Source organism: Cygnus atratus, chromosome 10 (assembly GCF_013377495.2).
Source record: "Cygnus atratus isolate AKBS03 ecotype Queensland, Australia chromosome 10, CAtr_DNAZoo_HiC_assembly, whole genome shotgun sequence".
NCBI classification, from domain to species: Eukaryota; Metazoa; Chordata; class Aves; order Anseriformes; family Anatidae; genus Cygnus; species Cygnus atratus.
This window is the reverse complement of record NC_066371.1, coordinates 5,488,918-5,507,554: the sequence shown is the minus strand read 5'-3', so window position 1 is coordinate 5,507,554 and position 18,637 is coordinate 5,488,918. Positions and strand designations below refer to the sequence as shown.

At 47.6% G+C, this 18,637-nt stretch overlaps 2 protein-coding genes and 1 long non-coding RNA gene across 4 annotated transcripts; 2 read left to right on the top strand and 1 right to left on the bottom strand.

Moving 5' to 3' along the window:
- Nucleotides 1–72: 72 nt before the first annotated feature.
- Nucleotides 73–10,384, top strand: ARL6IP5 (ADP ribosylation factor like GTPase 6 interacting protein 5). Its single transcript, XM_035547078.1, has 3 exons — nucleotides 73–344; nucleotides 8,076–8,293; nucleotides 8,628–10,384. The coding sequence occupies exons 1-3, from the start codon at nucleotides 169–171 to the stop codon at nucleotides 8,798–8,800; spliced, it is 567 nt and encodes a 188-aa protein (XP_035402971.1). The 5' UTR covers nucleotides 73–168; the 3' UTR covers nucleotides 8,801–10,384.
- LOC118248295 (uncharacterized) lies at nucleotides 3,330–5,734 on the top strand. Of its 2 annotated transcripts, none has more exons than XR_004778708.2 (2): nucleotides 3,330–4,251; nucleotides 5,323–5,734. It is a non-coding gene; the product is annotated as an uncharacterized LOC118248295 (long non-coding RNA). The 2 variants fall into 2 exon arrangements; XR_004778709.2 differs by lacking the exon at nucleotides 3,330–4,251 and adding an exon at nucleotides 4,571–4,678.
- LMOD3 (leiomodin 3) lies at nucleotides 10,140–16,588 on the bottom strand. Its single transcript, XM_050712877.1, has 3 exons — nucleotides 16,298–16,588; nucleotides 13,492–14,871; nucleotides 10,140–12,173 (listed from the first exon to the last, which is right to left on the bottom strand). The coding sequence occupies exons 1-3, from the start codon at nucleotides 16,586–16,588 to the stop codon at nucleotides 12,147–12,149; spliced, it is 1,698 nt and encodes a 565-aa protein (XP_050568834.1). The 3' UTR covers nucleotides 10,140–12,146.
- Nucleotides 16,589–18,637: the final 2,049 nt, after the last annotated feature.

Genomic DNA, 18,637 nt, shown 5'->3' with positions numbered 1-18,637 from the left:
AGGGGGCTCCTCCCCGAGCCTCGCTGCCTCCCCCTGGCCCCTTCCCGAGCCGGGGCCGGGCAGTAGCGGGGCCGGGCAGCGCCGGGGCCGGGCGAGCTCCCCCCGTGGTCCCGGAGCCGCCCCGGGGCGGTGCCGCGGCTCCCTCAGGCCTGCGCGGCGGCGGCGGCCATGGAGGTGCAGGTGGCGCCGCTGCGGGCCTGGGACGATTTCTTCCCCGGCTCGGACCGCTTCGCCCGGCCCGACTTCAAGGACATCTCGAAATGGAACAACCGCGTGGTCAGCAACCTGCTCTACTACCAGACCAACTACCTGATGGTGGCCGCCGCCGTCGTCGCCATCGTGGGGTCGGTGCGCGGGCGGGGACCGGGGGTCAGGGATTGGGGACCGGGGGGTCACGGATCGGGGACCTGGGACCGCTGAGCCCCGGGGCAGCCCCCCCGGGCTGGGTGAGGCGGCGGGTTTGATTTGGGTTTGCTTGCTGGCTAGGGTTTGTGATTTATTTATTTTTTTTAACTCTTCCTGTGGCTGTGTAGCGACTCGGGGGGCTCCCTCTTATTTCCCCCCTCCACAGACCGCTCAGCACCTTCTGCAGGAGCGGCCGGCTGCTTTTGGGGTGGCAGGGAGCAGCCATGGGCTGGTGCTGGATGTCAGCGTGGCCTCCCCAGCGATCGGCACTGCCTGGCTAAACCTGCCCAGTGCCGCCGTACAGCTGAGATAAACTTCGCTTTGAATTAAAAAGGATGAATTCTGCTTGCTGGTATAGTTTTAAGCTTACGTCCAGCAAGCAGAACAAGCCGCTCTTATTTCTGAGCTAGTGCATACTGAAAAGCCCTTGATATAAAATAAGTAGGATGCCCCTGTTTCATTTTGGGGCAAGACTGAGACCTTCAAGGCAGGACCCTGTTCTTGTCCAGCCCAGCATCCCTAAGGGGAGTTGGGAAATAACCTCCTAATCACCCCTTGAATATAGGCCTGTGACTGGTGGTTAAGTAGTGCTCTAAGACCAGAAAGCTCTTCATCACGAGTTGCAGCAGTTGCAGCAGAGGCTGTGATGATTAAGCTTTTAATATAGAAACCAGAATACGTTTCCAACACTCCTCGACAAACAATGCTCAAATGCTTAAATTGGAGGGCTGCCTGGCCACTAGGCCGAAGTGGTTTTGGCAGAAGTATATCTTATCTTATATATTGCAGAGGCTTAAATTCCTCCCCTAAATCCATTCTTGTTCTGCATCTGAAGCTCTTGACCCAGCGTCTGAGTCAGTGAAGAGTCTCTGGGCTGCAGGGAGTGTGGGCCTGTGACAGGAGGGGCTGAGAACCCCGCTTCTTCTTTTTCTGTAACAACTTGGCATAATGCTGTAGACTTTCTTCTTAATTTTGGTGGAGATATGTTGTAGTCAATTCAGTGGATTATTAGACCAGTAAAAAGAGAATTCCAGACTCTTGCCCACCTCGGGCTAAACTTCTGTGTTCATCTGCCTTTGTTTACCAGTGCAGTGCTGTAGCCAGTTAGATAAATCAAAGGAGCCTTGGGAGGCAGAGGGACAACTCTTCTCCCCAAGAAAGTGGGGAAAAAAAATGTAAATAGCTTCTTTATCCCTGGCCGGAGGGCTGGAACAGCAGCAACTTTACTCCGTCTCCTAAATTCCTTCCTCCTTTTGCACTCTGATCCCTTCATATCACATCAAGGATGGTGATATATCTCCCAGTTGCTTCCTACTGGTTTGCTGGGCCTGGGGGAGGAGGAAAAATGGAGCTGAACAAAATAGAGATTCATACCAGAACTGTAATTCTAATATCTTCATATTGAGCAGTGACCTGCTGAGCTGAAATTTGTGGACAAGAAACACCTGGAGTGATTTTTTTTTTATTGTGCATCTTGGAGCCTTTGTTATATGACAAACCTGATTCTTCTAACACTAAAGAAGGACAGGAGACTAAAGGGAACAGGCTAACCCGTCAATAAAGAAAAGCTACCCATTTCTTTTTAATAAAAGATTTTTCACTTGGCCAGACTGCAGCTTTGGGAGAAAGGCAAAGAAAGTTCTCCTGATTAAATTTACATTGATGACTAAGCTGTGGCCTTGCGCTTCATTCTGTAATGGGCAGGAATTCCTGAGCGATAAATGATTAATCGTGGCATTTTAGGAACTCCTGGACTGTATACAGGCCCAGGGGCAGGATTACTGAAACTGCTAATGCAGTGGTCTTTGTGATCACAACTAAACTTATCCCGTGACCAACTCTACCTGTTCTTAAACCATCTAATTATACAGACAGGCAGGTGATATAAAGATAATATTTTTGACTGTTGTAGTAGCTTGGTAGCTGTGGTAACGCTGGGCTGAGATGGAAGTTGTAGCCTAGGGCTTTCTTGATAGCACAAGCGCAGAGTTTATTGCCATGGCTTAATTTACAGCCTCCTGTACAACAACATTGACCCCTGCAACCTTTCACTATCTCCATCTCTCTGCAAGGTATGGAATAACCTTACTGTGAGTGCAGCGGAATCGTAATGATCTCTGCTGCATCATTGCCCCTCCCTTTGCCTTCTGATGGCTACTGTTACATGTAAATGGTTTCTGTGCTTTGCAGCTAAATTTTGCTTTCAGCCCCCAGCAGAAAACTATTATTTCTGCTTATTCTAAGCAGAACCTATTAAATCTGTGAACAAGAAACAAAGTATTGAATGAATGCCACTCTACTCATACAGGCTGGTGGCAGCAACATTTCCTCTTCCCCTTACTGCTTGCCCTGCAAACTCCTTTATGAGTCAATGCAGACTAGTGTGCTCTTTTTTTCTTTCTTTCCTGGAACTCTGCTGCTGATACAAACCAAGATCATTGCTAAATCAAACTGTGCCCCTCTCCGAGTTGCATAGGACCTGGATGATGACTGCCCTTTTTGCTCTGAGCCAGGGCCCTGTTACTGTGAGTGCTCTACAGATATTTATTAAGAGCAGTGCCTCCCACAGCAGCCTGCAGCTCTCCCCCAAACAATCCTTCTGCCGAATAAGTGCCATTTGTCCGGGCTTTCAGCTACTCTGACAAGGCTTCTCTGTCTTGCTGTTCAGACTAAGGACTTAAATCAAGGTTGTTTCTTTTAGGCTTTTGTTGCCTTGTACTTGCCAAAACCTAGTGTCTAAGTGATAGCATTAAGAAGCGTAATGCATTTCAGAATGCTACAACTTAGAGTCTTCATTGTCCTTTAGCATATTTTTTTCCCTGCAGCTTGAAGTTCGATGTAGGTTTCCTTTGCCCATTTATCTCTAACGTGTCTACTGGCCATCTGTACAACCCCTAGCACTGAAGGACTGTGGGTGTCTTTTTCTTTTTTTAATTTCATTCCACCCCAGACCCCGGCCTTAGCTGGCTTGGGGGTAATTCCCTTGCCAGAACAGCCTCCAGAGCAGCAAAGCGCTTAGCGTCTAATGCCTGATGAAAGATTAGGAACAATGCACAACACACGCAGCTCTAAAACGTACGTTGCATAACAATGCTACATAATTTCATGAAGATCTGGCAATTCTGCAGAAAGGACTCTACTCCTGTTCTGAAAGCGACGTAAGCGAGAAGCGGCGAGTACAGAAGCATTGCTAAACCCGTGCCTGCTGCGGGCTCTCACCTGGCGGTGACCAGACGTGTTGGTGACACGTCAGAGGACAGCACGCCGTTCCTCCTTGTAGGTGCTACCTCTCCGTGCAGCTACGTGACCTCACTGCAGCCAGAAACGGGGAGAGGGGAAGCAGAACCTGCTGTCTCTTGTAGCGTTGTTTGAATGAGCACGAACGAGGAAGGAAGCAGATAACCGCGCTCACCTGTCCCTCGCTTGGAACGTGGTGAGGCACGAGCCCTCCTAAAAGGGAATTTTCATGTTTATGTGCTGTAATGACCCAGCTGTGCTGCTCTCAGTAAAAAGGCAGTGTTCCCAATGATCGGAAGTGTCCAGCTCAGCGCCTTTGCTCAGGCTTGCCTACTCACGTGCAGAAGAAACAGATGTGCCAGCAACTGCTGAATAATCACCCTGAGACAGCCATCAGAAGGGGAGATGTCTCAAGGAAGGAGCTTGCTTGCTTTCTCTTTTTATGTGGCCTGTCCTACTTCTGGGCTCGTGCTGCTGTGCTCAGAGAATGAGTCTTACCCTCCTCTTTTTCCCTGCGCTGGAGCTGTAAATTCTCCAAGTAGGTGGTCAGCTCTCCTGCTAGGGGGCTGTGCAGCAGCCTGCGGGTGCGAAGTAACCCAGCAGGACCAGGTAACGTAAGTCACTGAAAGCAGAGCTCGTTGGACTTTCTGCAGCTCTGTGGGAGTCTAACCTGCTTTGTGACAGACGTAGCACAGAGTCTAGAAATATGAATGCAATTTTAAGATGTGGGTTTTTTTATCTATTTGTTTTGTTTTGTTGTTGCTTTGAGAAGTAGGTGTATAGTTACCAGTACTTCCTCCCACACCATTGCAGCCCCAGCTGGTGGCACCTGTGCTGTCTCCTGATACCACTTGGACGAACACAACGTGTCCCACGGCCGTACTTGGCACAGGGCAGTGCCTGTGTCCCTGCCCCGGGGAGCAGACAGCAAGTTTCTTTTATTTATTCTTTTCTTTCCCCCCATCTTTTTACTTTGCATTGAGACAGATGTGGTGGCCCGCCTGGTCTCTGAAGGGCAAGAGAAACACAACCTCAGGTACTTGCTGTTGCCTTGAGATGCTACTGGTGCTAAATCTAGATGACAGCTTTTCTTTGCGGGTTTGTCCCAGCAGTGTCAGAGGCTGCAGCATCCTCCCAGGGCTGTGTCTTGTCTACTGCAGAAAGCAATGCAGTAGAGCATCCTGTTAGGGCTCTGAGCTCTAGGCTGATTGCACCCCAAAATGTTCAGTCCTGCCATACTGACTCCTTTCAGGGCAGTCAGAACGAGCAAATTTTTTTTTTTTTTCCCTAGCCCCAAAAGAGTTTGTCTTCCCCAAGTCATCTGAGCAACCCAAATTCAAATTCAAGTTGCCACAACACTGACATGCTAACAGTTCCGTGCATTACATTTTTAAGTATTTGAGAGGCCTTATAAATCCCTCCTAAAGGGACTTATATTTAGAAAGTATCTTGTAACATGCTTAAAGGCTGGGCACTTACCTTGTCTCAGCAGCTTTGAAAGACTTCCAGCCTTCTTGCCTGACCATGAATTTGGCATAGCGTGTTCTGAGCTGTATATAAATAAGGCCAATATCCGTGCTGGTGGTTCAGCTCTAAGGTGACTTCCAGGGCTGTTAGGCAGTTTTCTTTTTCCCCGGATACATGTTCTAAAATAACGTGCCTGTGTTTTTTCCTTTTCAGTCTTAAGCTATTGTGGTAGTGAGAGGAGCGTGCCAGCAGATCTGAGTGAAACGGGATAATGGGGATCTGCCTCCCTGAAAAATGCTGTTGCTGGAGCAGAAGTGTCTATATATGAACTTCTTGGAGAATTTTAGGTAGCACTGTGAATTATGCCATGGGGGATTGAAGCAGTAAAGGGAAGCTTGGCGTGTGACACCTTATCCAGCGCTGTAATCAGCAGTATCCAAGTCTGCGGACACATGGCCGATAATCTGAATACCAGTTTTTAGTGGCAACTGCTATCCCCATCTGTTTTCCTGCGGCTCTGAATGACTTCATTTGATACTTATGTTCCCTGTTTCCTTGTACGCATTGGAATGCAGCCCACTTGAGAAAACATGTAATTCAATTAACTTTCCCCAGGAAAATGGGATCTTTTGAATGTGTTTTTGTTGTGTTTTTTTTTTCCTCACTTCCCTTACAGCCAGTCAGTAATACAGAACCTGTGTAATACCAAAAAGAAGCACAGAGCAGGGGAATCTTTGATCTTTTCTTTATAATCATGGAGGATTTGCTCTTCACCACCGGTTTCTGAAGTTGTAAAGAGAGCGAAGGGAAGGGTAGGGAAGATAAAGCTCTGCGAGCATTTACCAGACACCTGGTAGCATGGAGCCCTGCCTAGCCTTTTGCTCCTTCCAGCATTATCTTGTCAGTAGATTTTTGGGAGCAAAACAAATGGTTGCTGTGAGCCATCCGAGTAAGTTTGGCCATTTCTGCTCTAAGCCAGTTGTGATGTGGAGGTGAGTTCTGCTTTCAAAATCTGCTCTGTCCGGCAGTGTGTGCATAAACAGGGCACTGGTGTGGTCCAGGCATGAGCCACCCTCCTTCTCCAAGTGAACGCAGATGAAACCAATTTCTTTCCAGAGCAGTACTGCTCACTTTTTCCAGTCTGGAAATTTAGGATTGACAATTCAGAGCTAAATATAATCTGGCCGGCTGCAGAGAGTGACTCAGATGCAAGAAGCAGGTCTGCCCTATCACCGTTTCCAAAAAGCCTTGCTGGCTCTCCAGCATGAGTAGCAGAAGCAGGTGGGGAACCAGTCTGAATTTTAATCTCTTTCCATCCAGTTGTCCTCTCTCCTGTTGGCACAATTGACTTACAGAATTGTAGCCAGGCTGCGTTCTGAAGTAACTCCTGGGGGTTCTTCCTTCTCTGGGGAAATGCTCTCTGGCACTGCAGGTACGGTGTTGGCAGACCAGCGAGAGATTTCTTCTGCTTGTGCCGGATGTGAAGCACAGACCACAAACCAGAGCATCCTCCTCAGCAGCGGGGTGGAGCGGTGAGTCAGCGCGCCCAGGAGCTTTGGGACAGGCAGACTGCAAAGAGTACAGGATAAAATCCTTCCTGCCTGTGGCTTTATCAGGACAGCGCTATGCTGCTGTCAGTTGTAGCAGCTCAGAGCGCTCAGTTGCTGTGCAGTGCGGTCTGTGCACGTACAAGGGAGTAAATCAGAGTGCACCTGAAATCACGCAGCTTACTGCTAGAGAAGTGAAACCTAGCCTGGCTCTTGTGCAAATACAGAAACATGCTGGGCAAAGCCATCGGCGAAAGCTGAGGACAAAGCAACCTTTAAATACTTGGAAAAGTGGTTTGAGCAGGTGATGGTCTCACCCTGGTCCAAAAACGGGGCTTGCTGTTTATAGTCCAAAGCTGAGCCGCTTGGTAACTGGTAACAATAACACACCACAAACCTCGGCAGCAGCCCCTGTGCCAGGCCTGGCGCTTCCTCCTGCGAGACCCTTATCCCATGCTCCGGTTCCTTCTGACTCTTGGGCACGTCTGCCTGGGACGGGGCTTCCATCAGTTGTGCTGGTGGTGGTAAGCTCCTCTGGAGGTTCATAAAATCATCTCAGTTGGGTATAAACCATTAAGGGAGTTTATTCAGAAATACGTAAGCGGAATAGCGAGGTCTAAATTACAGACAGAAATGATGGGTTGAAAGCCTAGGCTCTAACACTTGGTTTAATTCTGTATTCTCTGGAGTAATACCCGCTGGGGAAAACTTTCCTGCCCTGCCACCCACCGACACAACCCATCTTCAGTTTAGTATAAAGTTACCTCAGACTCTCATGTTTGCTTGGCAAGGGAATTAGTATAACAGTTTGTACCAATATTAGGGTATTCTCAAAGACCTGATGTAGTTTGGCTGTAACAAGTACGTTGTCTTGAGAAAACAGGCTATCTAGGTAGCTGGGCAGAGAATGGCATTCATTCCCTTCTTGGCATAGTGAATTATGGTTATGTCCAAGCACTGGTTTTGACATGAACACCATGTGCAAATTTGGTAAGTATTGAAGGCATAAACAACAACCACTAGAACAAAAGTAACTTCCTATACTCAGCATCCCCCTACCTTCCACCTTTTGTAAACCTGGGCAGGAGGTCGGCTGGTGGTGCGTGCCTCTAGTAAGGAGATGCTGCAGACACTCTCATTATCCTCAGCTATGCTCCGGAAGAGAACACGAAGACCATCTACATATGCTAATTCATGGCTAAGGGTTGTTTGCTCGGTTGCACTTGTGTTATTAGCTTCTCTGTAAAAAAAAACAGAGGTTGATGAAGGTTTTGCAAGACCAGCTGACTTCTTAATGCCTTACCTGCCCAGCAACAAAGTTAACAGCGAGCTAGATGTGTGCTCTGTGGGCACAAGTCCTGAAGGCTCTCAAACAGGATGCTTCATTCTTTTTCAATTTTTTCCCCTCTTTTTTTCCAGATTTCTGAGTCCCCTGAATATGCTTATTGGCGGTACTGTGGTGGTCCTGGTGTTCATGGGGTTTGTGTGGGTGTCACACAACAAGGACATACTCCGCAGGATGAAGAAGCAGTACCCAACCACGTTTGTAATAGTCATTATGCTGTCGAGCTACTTCTTGATCTCCTACCTGGGAGACGTCATGGTGTTCATGTTCGGGATCACTCTTCCTCTCCTCTGTAAGTATTTCTGCTATTCTCCGAGCTGAGGGTGGGGCGGGCTGAACTGAGCGTTCTCAAATAAGCCTGCAAAGTCTAAAGTGGCTTGTGGCTTTAAATCTCTTTATTTAAATTGTCCCAAAACAAAATCGGGGGTGGGGGAAGGGGACACAAAACAGTACAAGCTATTTTCAGTGTTGTTATTATTAAATGGGTATTTGCAGTTACTTAAGCAGTCATTTAGACATCATCTGCCAGTGATGTCACGGCTTTGGGGTGTGTCTTAAGATGGACGCTGCAAGAACTATGCTTCCATTGGGCATGACCAATTAATAAGCGTGTTTCTGTTATGCAGTGATGTTTGTCCATGCTTCTCTGAGGCTCCGGAACATAAAGAACAAGCTGGAGAACAAAATGGAAGGAATAGGTTTGAAGAAGACCCCGATGGGCATCATACTGGATGCCCTAGAACAGCAGGAGGATAGTATCAACAAACTGGCTGACTACATATCGAAAGCAAAGGAGTAAGCAACTGCAACGTGGTGATTTACCTGTTGCAGGGGTGTAATTGCTATTTACTATTGTTCGAGCTTGCTTTCAGTTTGTGTACAATACAAGAAATGCACGTGGTACATACAGATTAATAGTTGCAGGATACAGGTATTCCAAGGTATTCAGGGCTCCTCTAAGAATATAAGAAGAGTAACTTTTTTCTATTGTATAGCAAAATGTTTTGGTGTTTACAGAAATACATCCCAACTTAAACGTGTTTGCTTGTCTCTTCTTCTGGGGGCTAGAAGGGGAAGAGATGGAAACCTCTGGAATGCAGTCTCTCAGACAAACTGTCTTGTAGCACATTTGTTAGTAAGAGTAACACCCCTTTCATCTCAGTTCTACAAGATGGCTGTCTGGCCAGTTTGGTTTGGGGTGTAGCACCTTCAGGCTGGCAGTGTTCAAGGTGAGCTGGAATCTGTCAAACATACGTACTCTTGAATCCTCTAAACCCCTCGAAATCCTCTAAACTCCAGGGGTCTGTATTGAGATCAGGCTGCTAGCTTAACTGGCAAGCAGTAAAAACTGTGCAATACTTGTAATCAATATGGGTTCCTGTCCTCACCTCACATTCCTCCTTTGGTAGCTGGGAAACAGTCAAAATAAATCTAAGCATGGAGAATATGTGTGGCACTGTGCCTCTCAGTTCCAGTAAAACACACCTTTTGTTTTTCCTGAAATCCTGATTCTGTTACTCCCTGAAACTGCTCTTCTCTGCAGGAGAGCCAGAACTTCCTCACGTAACCCCTGAACTATGGCCAAGCATGGGAGGAAAAAAGCTTGTGGATAAGCTAGACGAGCTAGGTTTCTACCCCTGCTGATGTTTTTAAACACTGCTACTTTAGGACTTACCTTGTTCTGCTTTATTCTGTATAGGCTGTTTTGTAGATGAAGGTGGATGTGTGTTTTTGTGTGTGGTTCTTTTTCTTCTTAACCAGAATGCAAAGATACAAGTAAAACATGCATCTCACTCACTCTAGTCCTAACACTCTTGAAAGGAATAAACTGGATTTCAGGTTTACAAATACAAGCAATAAATGTCAGGATACAATTATTGAAGACCCATTCCAAATTCATCAAAATACTTGCCTGTAACAACTCCTTAAAGTAGTGTGTGGGATTCTTTTATATGTATTTTAACCAAACTGCCAGCTCTGATGGAATTGTCTTGCTAATAGGAGCTTACAAAATATAAGGGGGAAAAAGTTGTCCAGGTGACACTCCATTTTGAGTATTCTTGCATTTCTCTTTTTCTAATAAAGTAATTAAATAATCGAGCAAACATCCTTGAAGTTGAAGCTTTTATGTAACTTACCATGCTGTTTTCATAGTGAGCTGTGTAGAAATCTGAACATGTCATTCCATTTACGTGTTAAAGTGATCAGTATTTATTGAAAATAATTCCAGCTGAAGAGTCGATGGCCTGTTCCTCACTTGTAGCGCATGGTCTTTGTTTTTGAAAACTGTTTCCACACTTAAAGGTAGTAGCCTATGACTTCATCATTACTGTAGAATTTTAAAAACTGCACACTTATGAAGAAAAATAAACTCTAATGGTGACTGCTGAGTGCATTTATTTCAGGTTGGGAAGCGTGACTCTGAACTTAGGCTTGTGGTTGTGGTTGTTCCCACGTCTGGTGACCTCCCCAGGGTGGTGGTGGGAGCTCTGGTGTCACCCTACAGCTGGTGCCGTGAGCCTGTGCTGGTGACGAACGGCTGGGGTTGGTTGCTCTGCCTCAGTATAAATGTTGCTGAGGCACGAGGGAGCTGCGTGTGAACTGCAGCAACGGTGCGGCCTTGCTCATCCTTGCTAGTCTGCAGAAGTGAAATATGTAAGCACTTGTTTGCATTGCTTGTCTCTTATATAACTCATCTTAATAGCAATTTTATGTTTCTTCTAATTACCTGGGAGGGATTTCTGCCTGCTTCTACAATTACTCGGAGCTGTGCCCTGAGCAGCACTGGGAAGGCAGCTCCGCTGCAGTCGGGTGAGTTCTGGGGTCTCTGAATCCGGCTGCCTCCCCCCTGCAATCCCTTAGGAGGCTGCACAGTGGGGGAACACATATCAGAGCAGGACCGCAAGTCCTGATGTAACTACCTTCATAATATACGCCAGCTCTGCGCTGCTGCTTGGGCTGCTCCTGGCTGAAGCACCTGTAGTGCTTCATTTGAGGGCCTGCTTCCCAAGGGCAGCAGGGCCCTGTTCCCCACTTCCTGGCCTTTACAAAAAGAGGGGTGCCAAAAACAGGTGCAATGAAAATGGTACTTCCTTTTTTATGCCTCTGCTGTGCAGAAGCAGCTTTCCCTCCCTCCTTCTGTGTTGCTTAAAAACTGCTTAGTATGTCTTACGTAATAAATTAACCAGATTTCCCAGGTGGGGGGCATTACAGTTGCAGGCAGGAGTACAGCTGAGACACGTTACGAGTTTGGAAGAAGACAGATTTGAAAGAGATCCCCTGAAAGATGCAAAAAGGACAAGAAGGAAAGAAAACTTGACCTAATGCCAGCGGAGACTACCTTGGATTCAAAGAGGTCCTGAACGTTAGTGATTCCAAAGGGCTGTAATAATATCTGTGGGGTGGGACTGGGATTCAGCTGCTGGAGCACCGCTGTGAAGAGCTACAGGCAATCACAAGGAGTGAAGATTACAGTTCTCAAAGCAGTGCGTGGCATTGTCTTTTACACGTTCATGAGGTACAAAACCAACTAAACAGTGCTGAAATGCACCAGCCTGAAACCATCACGCGGAGGCGCTGGATGCACCAGAGCAGCCTTTCTGTTCTGCAGGCCTCTTGTTAGCCACGGAAGTGCTGCACGCTTCTTATGGATAGAGCTTTTATTTCATTTCCATTTCCTTAGCCTAAAAAATAAAGCTGTATACATGGAAACCAAATGCATTTCTCATGGACAAGAGAATAATCGAGGAGCATGTGTGTGAAAAGAAAGATAAGCTAAAGCACAGCATGTTCCTACAGATTCTGACAGCAGAAGGACAACATGGAAGCAAAACAGTTTACTGAAAAACTAGAAAGACTTAAGGTTATTGATGTCTCTGAGAAAATCCTCCCACAACAAACTGGAGCCTTGAATCCATTTGGCAGGCAGATGGCACTGGGATTGTTTGATACCTGATGGAAAACCTTAGCACTGATTTTTCCCATGCCAGCCTTTTTCATCACTGTTTTAAAAAGTGCATATCTTTGTTCCCAAGGAGTCGTTCATATACACCACCTGGGTTCTGCAGAAAACTTCTGCCGAAACAATTGTAAGCGAAACTTGACTAGTCTTTATTCCAAGTTGGTTTCTTTGGGTCAGTCTGGTCTCACTCCAGCTGCTTTGGTAATGGCACCTGGACAAGGACAATAAAGAAATATTAGGAGGGAATTTCTCAGTCCTATTTCCCAAACTAGTTTAGTTTAACATAAACCTACAATCCTTCAGAAACTGGGAAAGGATCAAAAATGCAACAGCTAGGAGCACTAGAGGGATCTGGTCAGGAATTAGGTTTTGTTTGTAGTTCCCCACTTGCGGTCTGCAATGCTTGACGCCCAGGAAATCCCTTTGCAGGCAGCGAGCCTCCCCACGGAGGCCAGATTGGCTCAGGCAGTAAAACCTCCGTGTGAAGCTGAGGATATCAAGGCCAAAAAAAAAAAAAAAAAAAAAAAAAAGCAGTTACCAAAATGACACAGGCAGATGGGATTAAAACCCTAACGCCCCAAATCCAACCCATCTGGCCTGATGCCAGGTGGATCAAAAAAAAAAAAAAAAAAAATCAGTACAAGTCTCTGTTGTTTTCTCTTTCCAGGTGATCTGAGGCACCCAGACACGGCTCCTGGCTTGGCCAGGAATTGTTACTTCGGCACAGACATAAATGAAAACAAAGAGAGTGAGTGAGTGAGTGAGTGAGTGTGTGTGTGTGTTCGCTTGCAGCATGGGCACATCTGTGTGCTGCAGCTGAAGCTGGCCCTCATCCTCCTGCTTTTCAGCAGCTTATTAACGACATTTAGAACTGGTGGTTAGAGCAACAACAACAAAAAGCATAATTTGTGCCTTTTGCAGAAAATCAGTATTGGACAGGACCGATTATTTATCTGAAATGCTTTTACACAGCTGTAAAAATGTGTTACGCATTTAGGCACTCCAGAAAAAACACCTTCCACCCATCCTGCTGCTAGGCTTCAAAAAGCAAGGCAGAGGCTCAGATATGGAAAAATGTTGTAGAAGGGTCATTGCAGCATCACTGCTAGAAAAGTACTGCTTATAGGAAGAAAATAACTTAAAAACTTTGAATCCCCCCCACACCAAAGCTCAATTTTGCTGAAAGCATCCAGCCAAAGGCGGGCCTGGAGCTGTACCCAATGCCCCTTTGTTTGCCCTGACTGAATTTCCTCTCTTTTAACTCTACAATTGTGGAACAAGAGGTTAAAATCCCACACTATCATTGACATTTCACTTTTCTTTCTGTGTTTATTTGTATGTTTGCCCTACGATGGGGCAAGCAAAACATGAGAGCGCGGTGGCATCTCCAGCAGATGCTGCCCTTCCGCCGTGCAAACCAAAGCTCATCACAACCAACCCCTGCCCCTGGGGATGGCAGCACGATGCCAAATCCAGCTGCACATCGCCTGGGGGTGCGTTTCCAAGACCCCCCATGGTTAAACGCTCACCGGTTTGAGATAAGCGACGTTGCTCTGGCGGATGTCGTTCAGCAGCTGATCCCTCGGGGTTATTTCGACGAGGGGAGGTGGCCGTCTCCTGGGGATCGGCTTCAGCGTTTTGATCACGTCCTTGAGGTTGGTTTTCTCGGCGGGCTCCACGTACTCGGGCACGGCGGGCTTGCGCTGCACCTTTTTCAGCTTGACCACCCTGAAGCTGACGGGCTTGGCTGTGTGAGGCTCCTCAGGGGCCTCCGGCCTCGTGCTCTCCTTCCCTCGGCTCCGGGGCATGGCGGGGTGCATGGGGGGCTTGGGTGCTGGGGGGGCTTCACGCATGCTGGGCTCGGGCAGCGGTCCCCCCAGCATTTCCCACATCCCCGGCGGCAAGCCCAGTCCGTTTTCCAGCATGGCTATCAGCTCCCTCTGCTCTTTCCTCTGCTGCTGCCTCTGCTCCTCCTGCCTCTTCTGCCTCTGCTTGTCCAGGTTCCTGCTCAGCAGGTTGGTCACCACCATCCTGGGCCCCGGCAGCTCGAAGTGGTAGCCCATCTTCAGGAGGGTGGCGTTGGCTTTCAGCAGCCTGGCAATTTCCATCTCGGCCTGGTGGCCCAGCATGCTCCTCTGGTTGTGGAAGCGGAGCTCCGTCAGCGTCTCGTTGTACTGCAGGCACCTCATGATGGCCACGACGCCTTTGCCAGAGATAAAGTTGGAGTCGATGTTGAGCGTGGTGATGCTCCTGTTCTCGCGCAGCATGTTGGCCAGCGCGAAGGCGACATTGTCATCGGCTCCCACGTTGGCCAAGCTGAACGTTTTTATGTTCTTATTCTTTTTCATTGCGTTGACAAAGTCTATCAGCATTTCTTTGGGGATGTTTTCTATGTTGTTCAGGTTGAGCTCCTTCATGTCCGGATTGTTTTTTCGGACTTTCTCCAAGCTCTCTTCTAAGTTGGTTTGGTTTCCTGAGGGCCTGGCACTTAGCTTCAAGAAGCTGGTATCCAACGCTAACTTCTTAGGGATGTTTAACTTTGATATTTTCTTTTCATTTTCACCTGGCTTTTCTGTCATTTCCCCTGATTCTCTACCTGATTCCTCACTTGTCTGATCACTGCGATGGTTTTCATGGGTGCAAGTTTCCTTTGTTTCTGATTCACTCTCATCACCCTCTTCTTCCTCCTCCTCCTCCTCCTCCTCATCTTCCTCCTCCTCCTCCTCCTCCTCCACTTCCTCCTCTGCTTCCTTATCGCTTCCACCCTTGTTTGCCTCTCCAAGCTGTGTTCCCGAGCTGGCCAAGCACTCGTTCCTGTAGTGCCTTTCCTTCCCCTCCGTTTCTGGCCCGCTCCTGCCGCCCGCCTCGCTGCTGCCAGCTGCGCTGCCTCCCGTCCCCGCAGCGCTCCTCTGCGGAAGAGAGAAACAGCTGAAGTGACCCAATGAGGCTTTGGTTCGTTAACTTTGTCCCAAAACAAAAATGCAACCAATGGGTTTATATACCTCTATGGCCATTATAGAATAATAATTAAAAGTGTCATTGCCGGTACCTCATGGTGTGCTGGCTTGCTTGGGACCGAAGGAAAGATGGCTCTGAAAGCGGCTGTAGGCAGTGTCCCATCTCTGCCCATTAAGAACACTGAGCATTAAACCCTGGATGTACCTAATGCTATGTTAAGGTGGTCCCGAAACCCTTCTGGAGATCAAGGACCTCTGATCCTATTCCACCTCTGGATTTTGTGTGATTTTTATCATTTTCTTGTCAAGAAAGTTTGTTTCACGTGCCTCAAAGCACTGGAAACCTGCACGAAGTGCTCACCGTGTGCTCAGCCTAAGAGAGGGGGAAGAGGGCGCACCATGACCGCAACATGCCCACCCAGCACGCGAGGCAGCGAGGCCACCTGCTTGGGTACCCATGTGGAACAACTGCCGTCACAGAAGCAGTCCCTGAGATAAAGCAAAATGTTAGCTCAGCTTCATCCCAAGCCCAGAGATGGGAAACTGGCCTCTGCACACAGCTGTCATAAGGCAGCAGTGCTCTTAGCATCAAAATAAAGTCAGCTGCAAGCTTCCACCCACTCCACATCCCCTCCTCGATGAGATTTTTTAAGGTTTTTCCCCCTTTCTGAGGAGCACCCCAGCTCCGAGGTCTGCATCGCACCAGAGGCAGCTCCTCCGGGCCATAAGTGTCAGCAGCTGCCAAAGCAGACCTCAAAACCTGAGGATATTAACCCGGAGTTTGTGGTGGCCCTGTCCTGTAAAATATCAAAGTATGACCTTTCTTTTATTCTACTGCCCCATGACTTTGAATAAAAGTTAAGTACTATATTGAAAAGAGTGGGACCAGTTCATGGAGTTTTCATGCTTGGTCTTCAGTGAAATTTCACATTGTTAAGATACATTATGGGATTTTTTTTCCCCAATGTGGCATTAAATTCTATCAATTATTGCATTAATCATGTTCATTAGACTAAATCTTCTGTGGAAAAGCACTATAGTGTTGTTCAATATGCAAAGCCAAACAAACCAGAGTTACATCTTCCAGACTGACTATCTGGTAGTTTCTCAGAGGTTTGCTTTACTGAGACAGAATTAGGATTTTCTTGTGTTAAAAAGCATAAGTAAAGGAGGAAAAACATTTAAAAAAAAATACAAACCCTGGCACCAGTCCAAGCTGGATCCTGACATTACTGAGGCTTTCAGGGAGCATTTGAATTCATAGTTCATATCGTACCTTACATAGGGAATGAAAGCGGGGATGGATTAAGGTATTAAAGATATAAAACAGATCCCATAGCAGATGCATGACAAATATTTGCGATTTTTTGCTCATTACCTCAGAGGGCAAGAGGGTGACGGGAACTCTCTCGTCCTCGAGCATGCGTCTGGACGCCTTCTGCCAGTACAGGTAGTCCACCAGCGACCTGTGGTCGAAGCTCCCCGTCGGGGGTTTCTCCGTCTGATCCCTCTGTATCATCCCCGTTGGGACCTCGGGGTCTGGGGCCATCACCTCCATCTCGCACTGCAGCTCCTTCAGCTCCTCGGGGGACAGGTTCGCCAGGATTTCATCTTCATCGATGTCCTCAGGGGACACGTCTTCGTCAGAGGCTTGGCTGTGTTCAGACATGTTTACTCTTCCCTCCTTCCTCTACTATTTATTAAAACTAAAGAGAAAGATTAATTTTAAAGATTATTTTCCTAGGAGGAGCTCATTCAGTTGAATCGACAACTTTGTGTTTTGGTCACGAGCAGCCGCAGCTCTCGGGCTCAGTGCAGCAGACGCGCGGCTAAGGCTATATTAAGCTGCACTTGGCTGGACGAAGAGAATTTATGGAGATGCTGCCATGCTCCATTTTCAGCAACGTGTCAGCTGTGCAAACCCTTCTGACATTTCGGTGCAGCTGGTGCGTCCCCCATGGACACCCGCAGGAGACGGCCGCCGTGTGTGGGAATCGCCCCCATCGATGGAGGGAGTTAACAGCGCCTGCGAGGTGCTTGGGGGACGTTCTGTGCCGAGGGAAGAACCAGCACGAGGTGTCTGCATCCATCGTGTCGCTAATATCTCAAACCTGCAGGCAGCGGGGGATTTTACCGCCTTTAGTGAGGTCTTAAAACCTGAACAGCGCAGGGGGTCGGTGCGAGGTCACCTGTCGCACGACTTAAGAGCTCTGCCAAATGCCAGATCCTGGTTAAGGTAAAACCACCTGAGCTGGGAAGAGGCAGCGAGCAATCGGTACAAAGCACACTGCGTTCACATGGGGAGGGGGCCCCAGCCCTGCTCCCATAGCGAGGATTTGCCCGGAGCAGCTCCCCCAGCACAGCGCGTCCTGCCCACGTCCAGGCCGCCCAGGGGTGATGCCAATTCCCGGTTCCATACATCCCCCTGGCCCATCCCTGCCATGGCTGTTACTTGCACTCTCACCAGGCCCTGGCTGAAAAGTCACCTCAGCTTCATCCTTTTCCTACCATTTATTTTTTTATTTACCAAATCAGTAAGCAACTAATTTACTTTGATTCACTTGGCTAGTATTTAGTTGATGTAACTGTACAAGATTATTCAAAATCCTTTCTTTCATTAAGTGTCTGTTCCAGCTGAAAACTACCTCCTCATTTCTTTAGGATACTTTATAGGCTCCTACATCTGTATGGCAAACCAGAAAGCCCCATCTCTGACACCGCTGTGCTCACGGTTGCTTTGTAAAAGCAGAGTAGCGCGGGTGGGTGACTTTTCTACTACGATAAAATTTCAGTATGCCACAGCTCAGGAAGGTTTCCCTTCATAATTTTAGCTGGTCTTTGCAGGAGGGATCAAGCCAGATCCTCACCTTGCAGCTGCGAATGCTTCTTTCACAGGGAAGAAGCCACGGACGAGGGGCTGTGGAACCAGGTCCCAGTGAGCCCGAAGCCATTCTCGCTGCAGCCCCAGCCGTGCTCTGCTGGAGTCTGCCAGCAACAAAACCATCCCCGTGTGATGAGGCCTCTGAGTTTTGTAACGAGAACCATGGTGTTAAAAGCCCTATTAACCTCTATTAAAAAGCCATAACCCAAAGGTCCTCGTGCAACTAACATTGCTACACAGCTGCAAAGAGGACAACATTTGAAGAATGAAATAAACGGTTAAAAAAAATATCAACAAACCAAGCCAAGGACATAATGCTTCTGTGTGCCCCTTTGGTATTTCAGGGCCCATCCTTATTTTACATTATGCAGTAGCAAGCACAACAGCAGACCCGCACATCAATCTATCTGGTTTAGCAGCTTTAACCCCCAGCAATTGCTGTCCATAATGGAGTCCATAAATGGTTTCCTGATGTTATCAAATAAATCAATGTTCTTCTGTAGCTGGTATGTTATTCCCCCAAACGATGCTGTTTGGGTCACAGAAGCTGTCTATTCAGTGGTTACAAATCGCTTGCTAATTTCTTGACTGTAAATAAAGCCCCTGGCCACCTTCTTAAATTTCCGTGATCCTCAGCCAGGCCATCTTGGGCCGTGGGCTCGCCAGATCTGCTAAGTTAAGTACGGTCAAACCCAAGAAGTCCTCTCAAGATGGAAAACAAGGATACTGAGAACACCATCACAGATTTAAAAAGCAAGCTGTCTTTAAGTAGAAATATATCATTTGTCGATACCGTGATTAGGAAACACTACACCTCGGGGAGCAATGCCTCCTCCG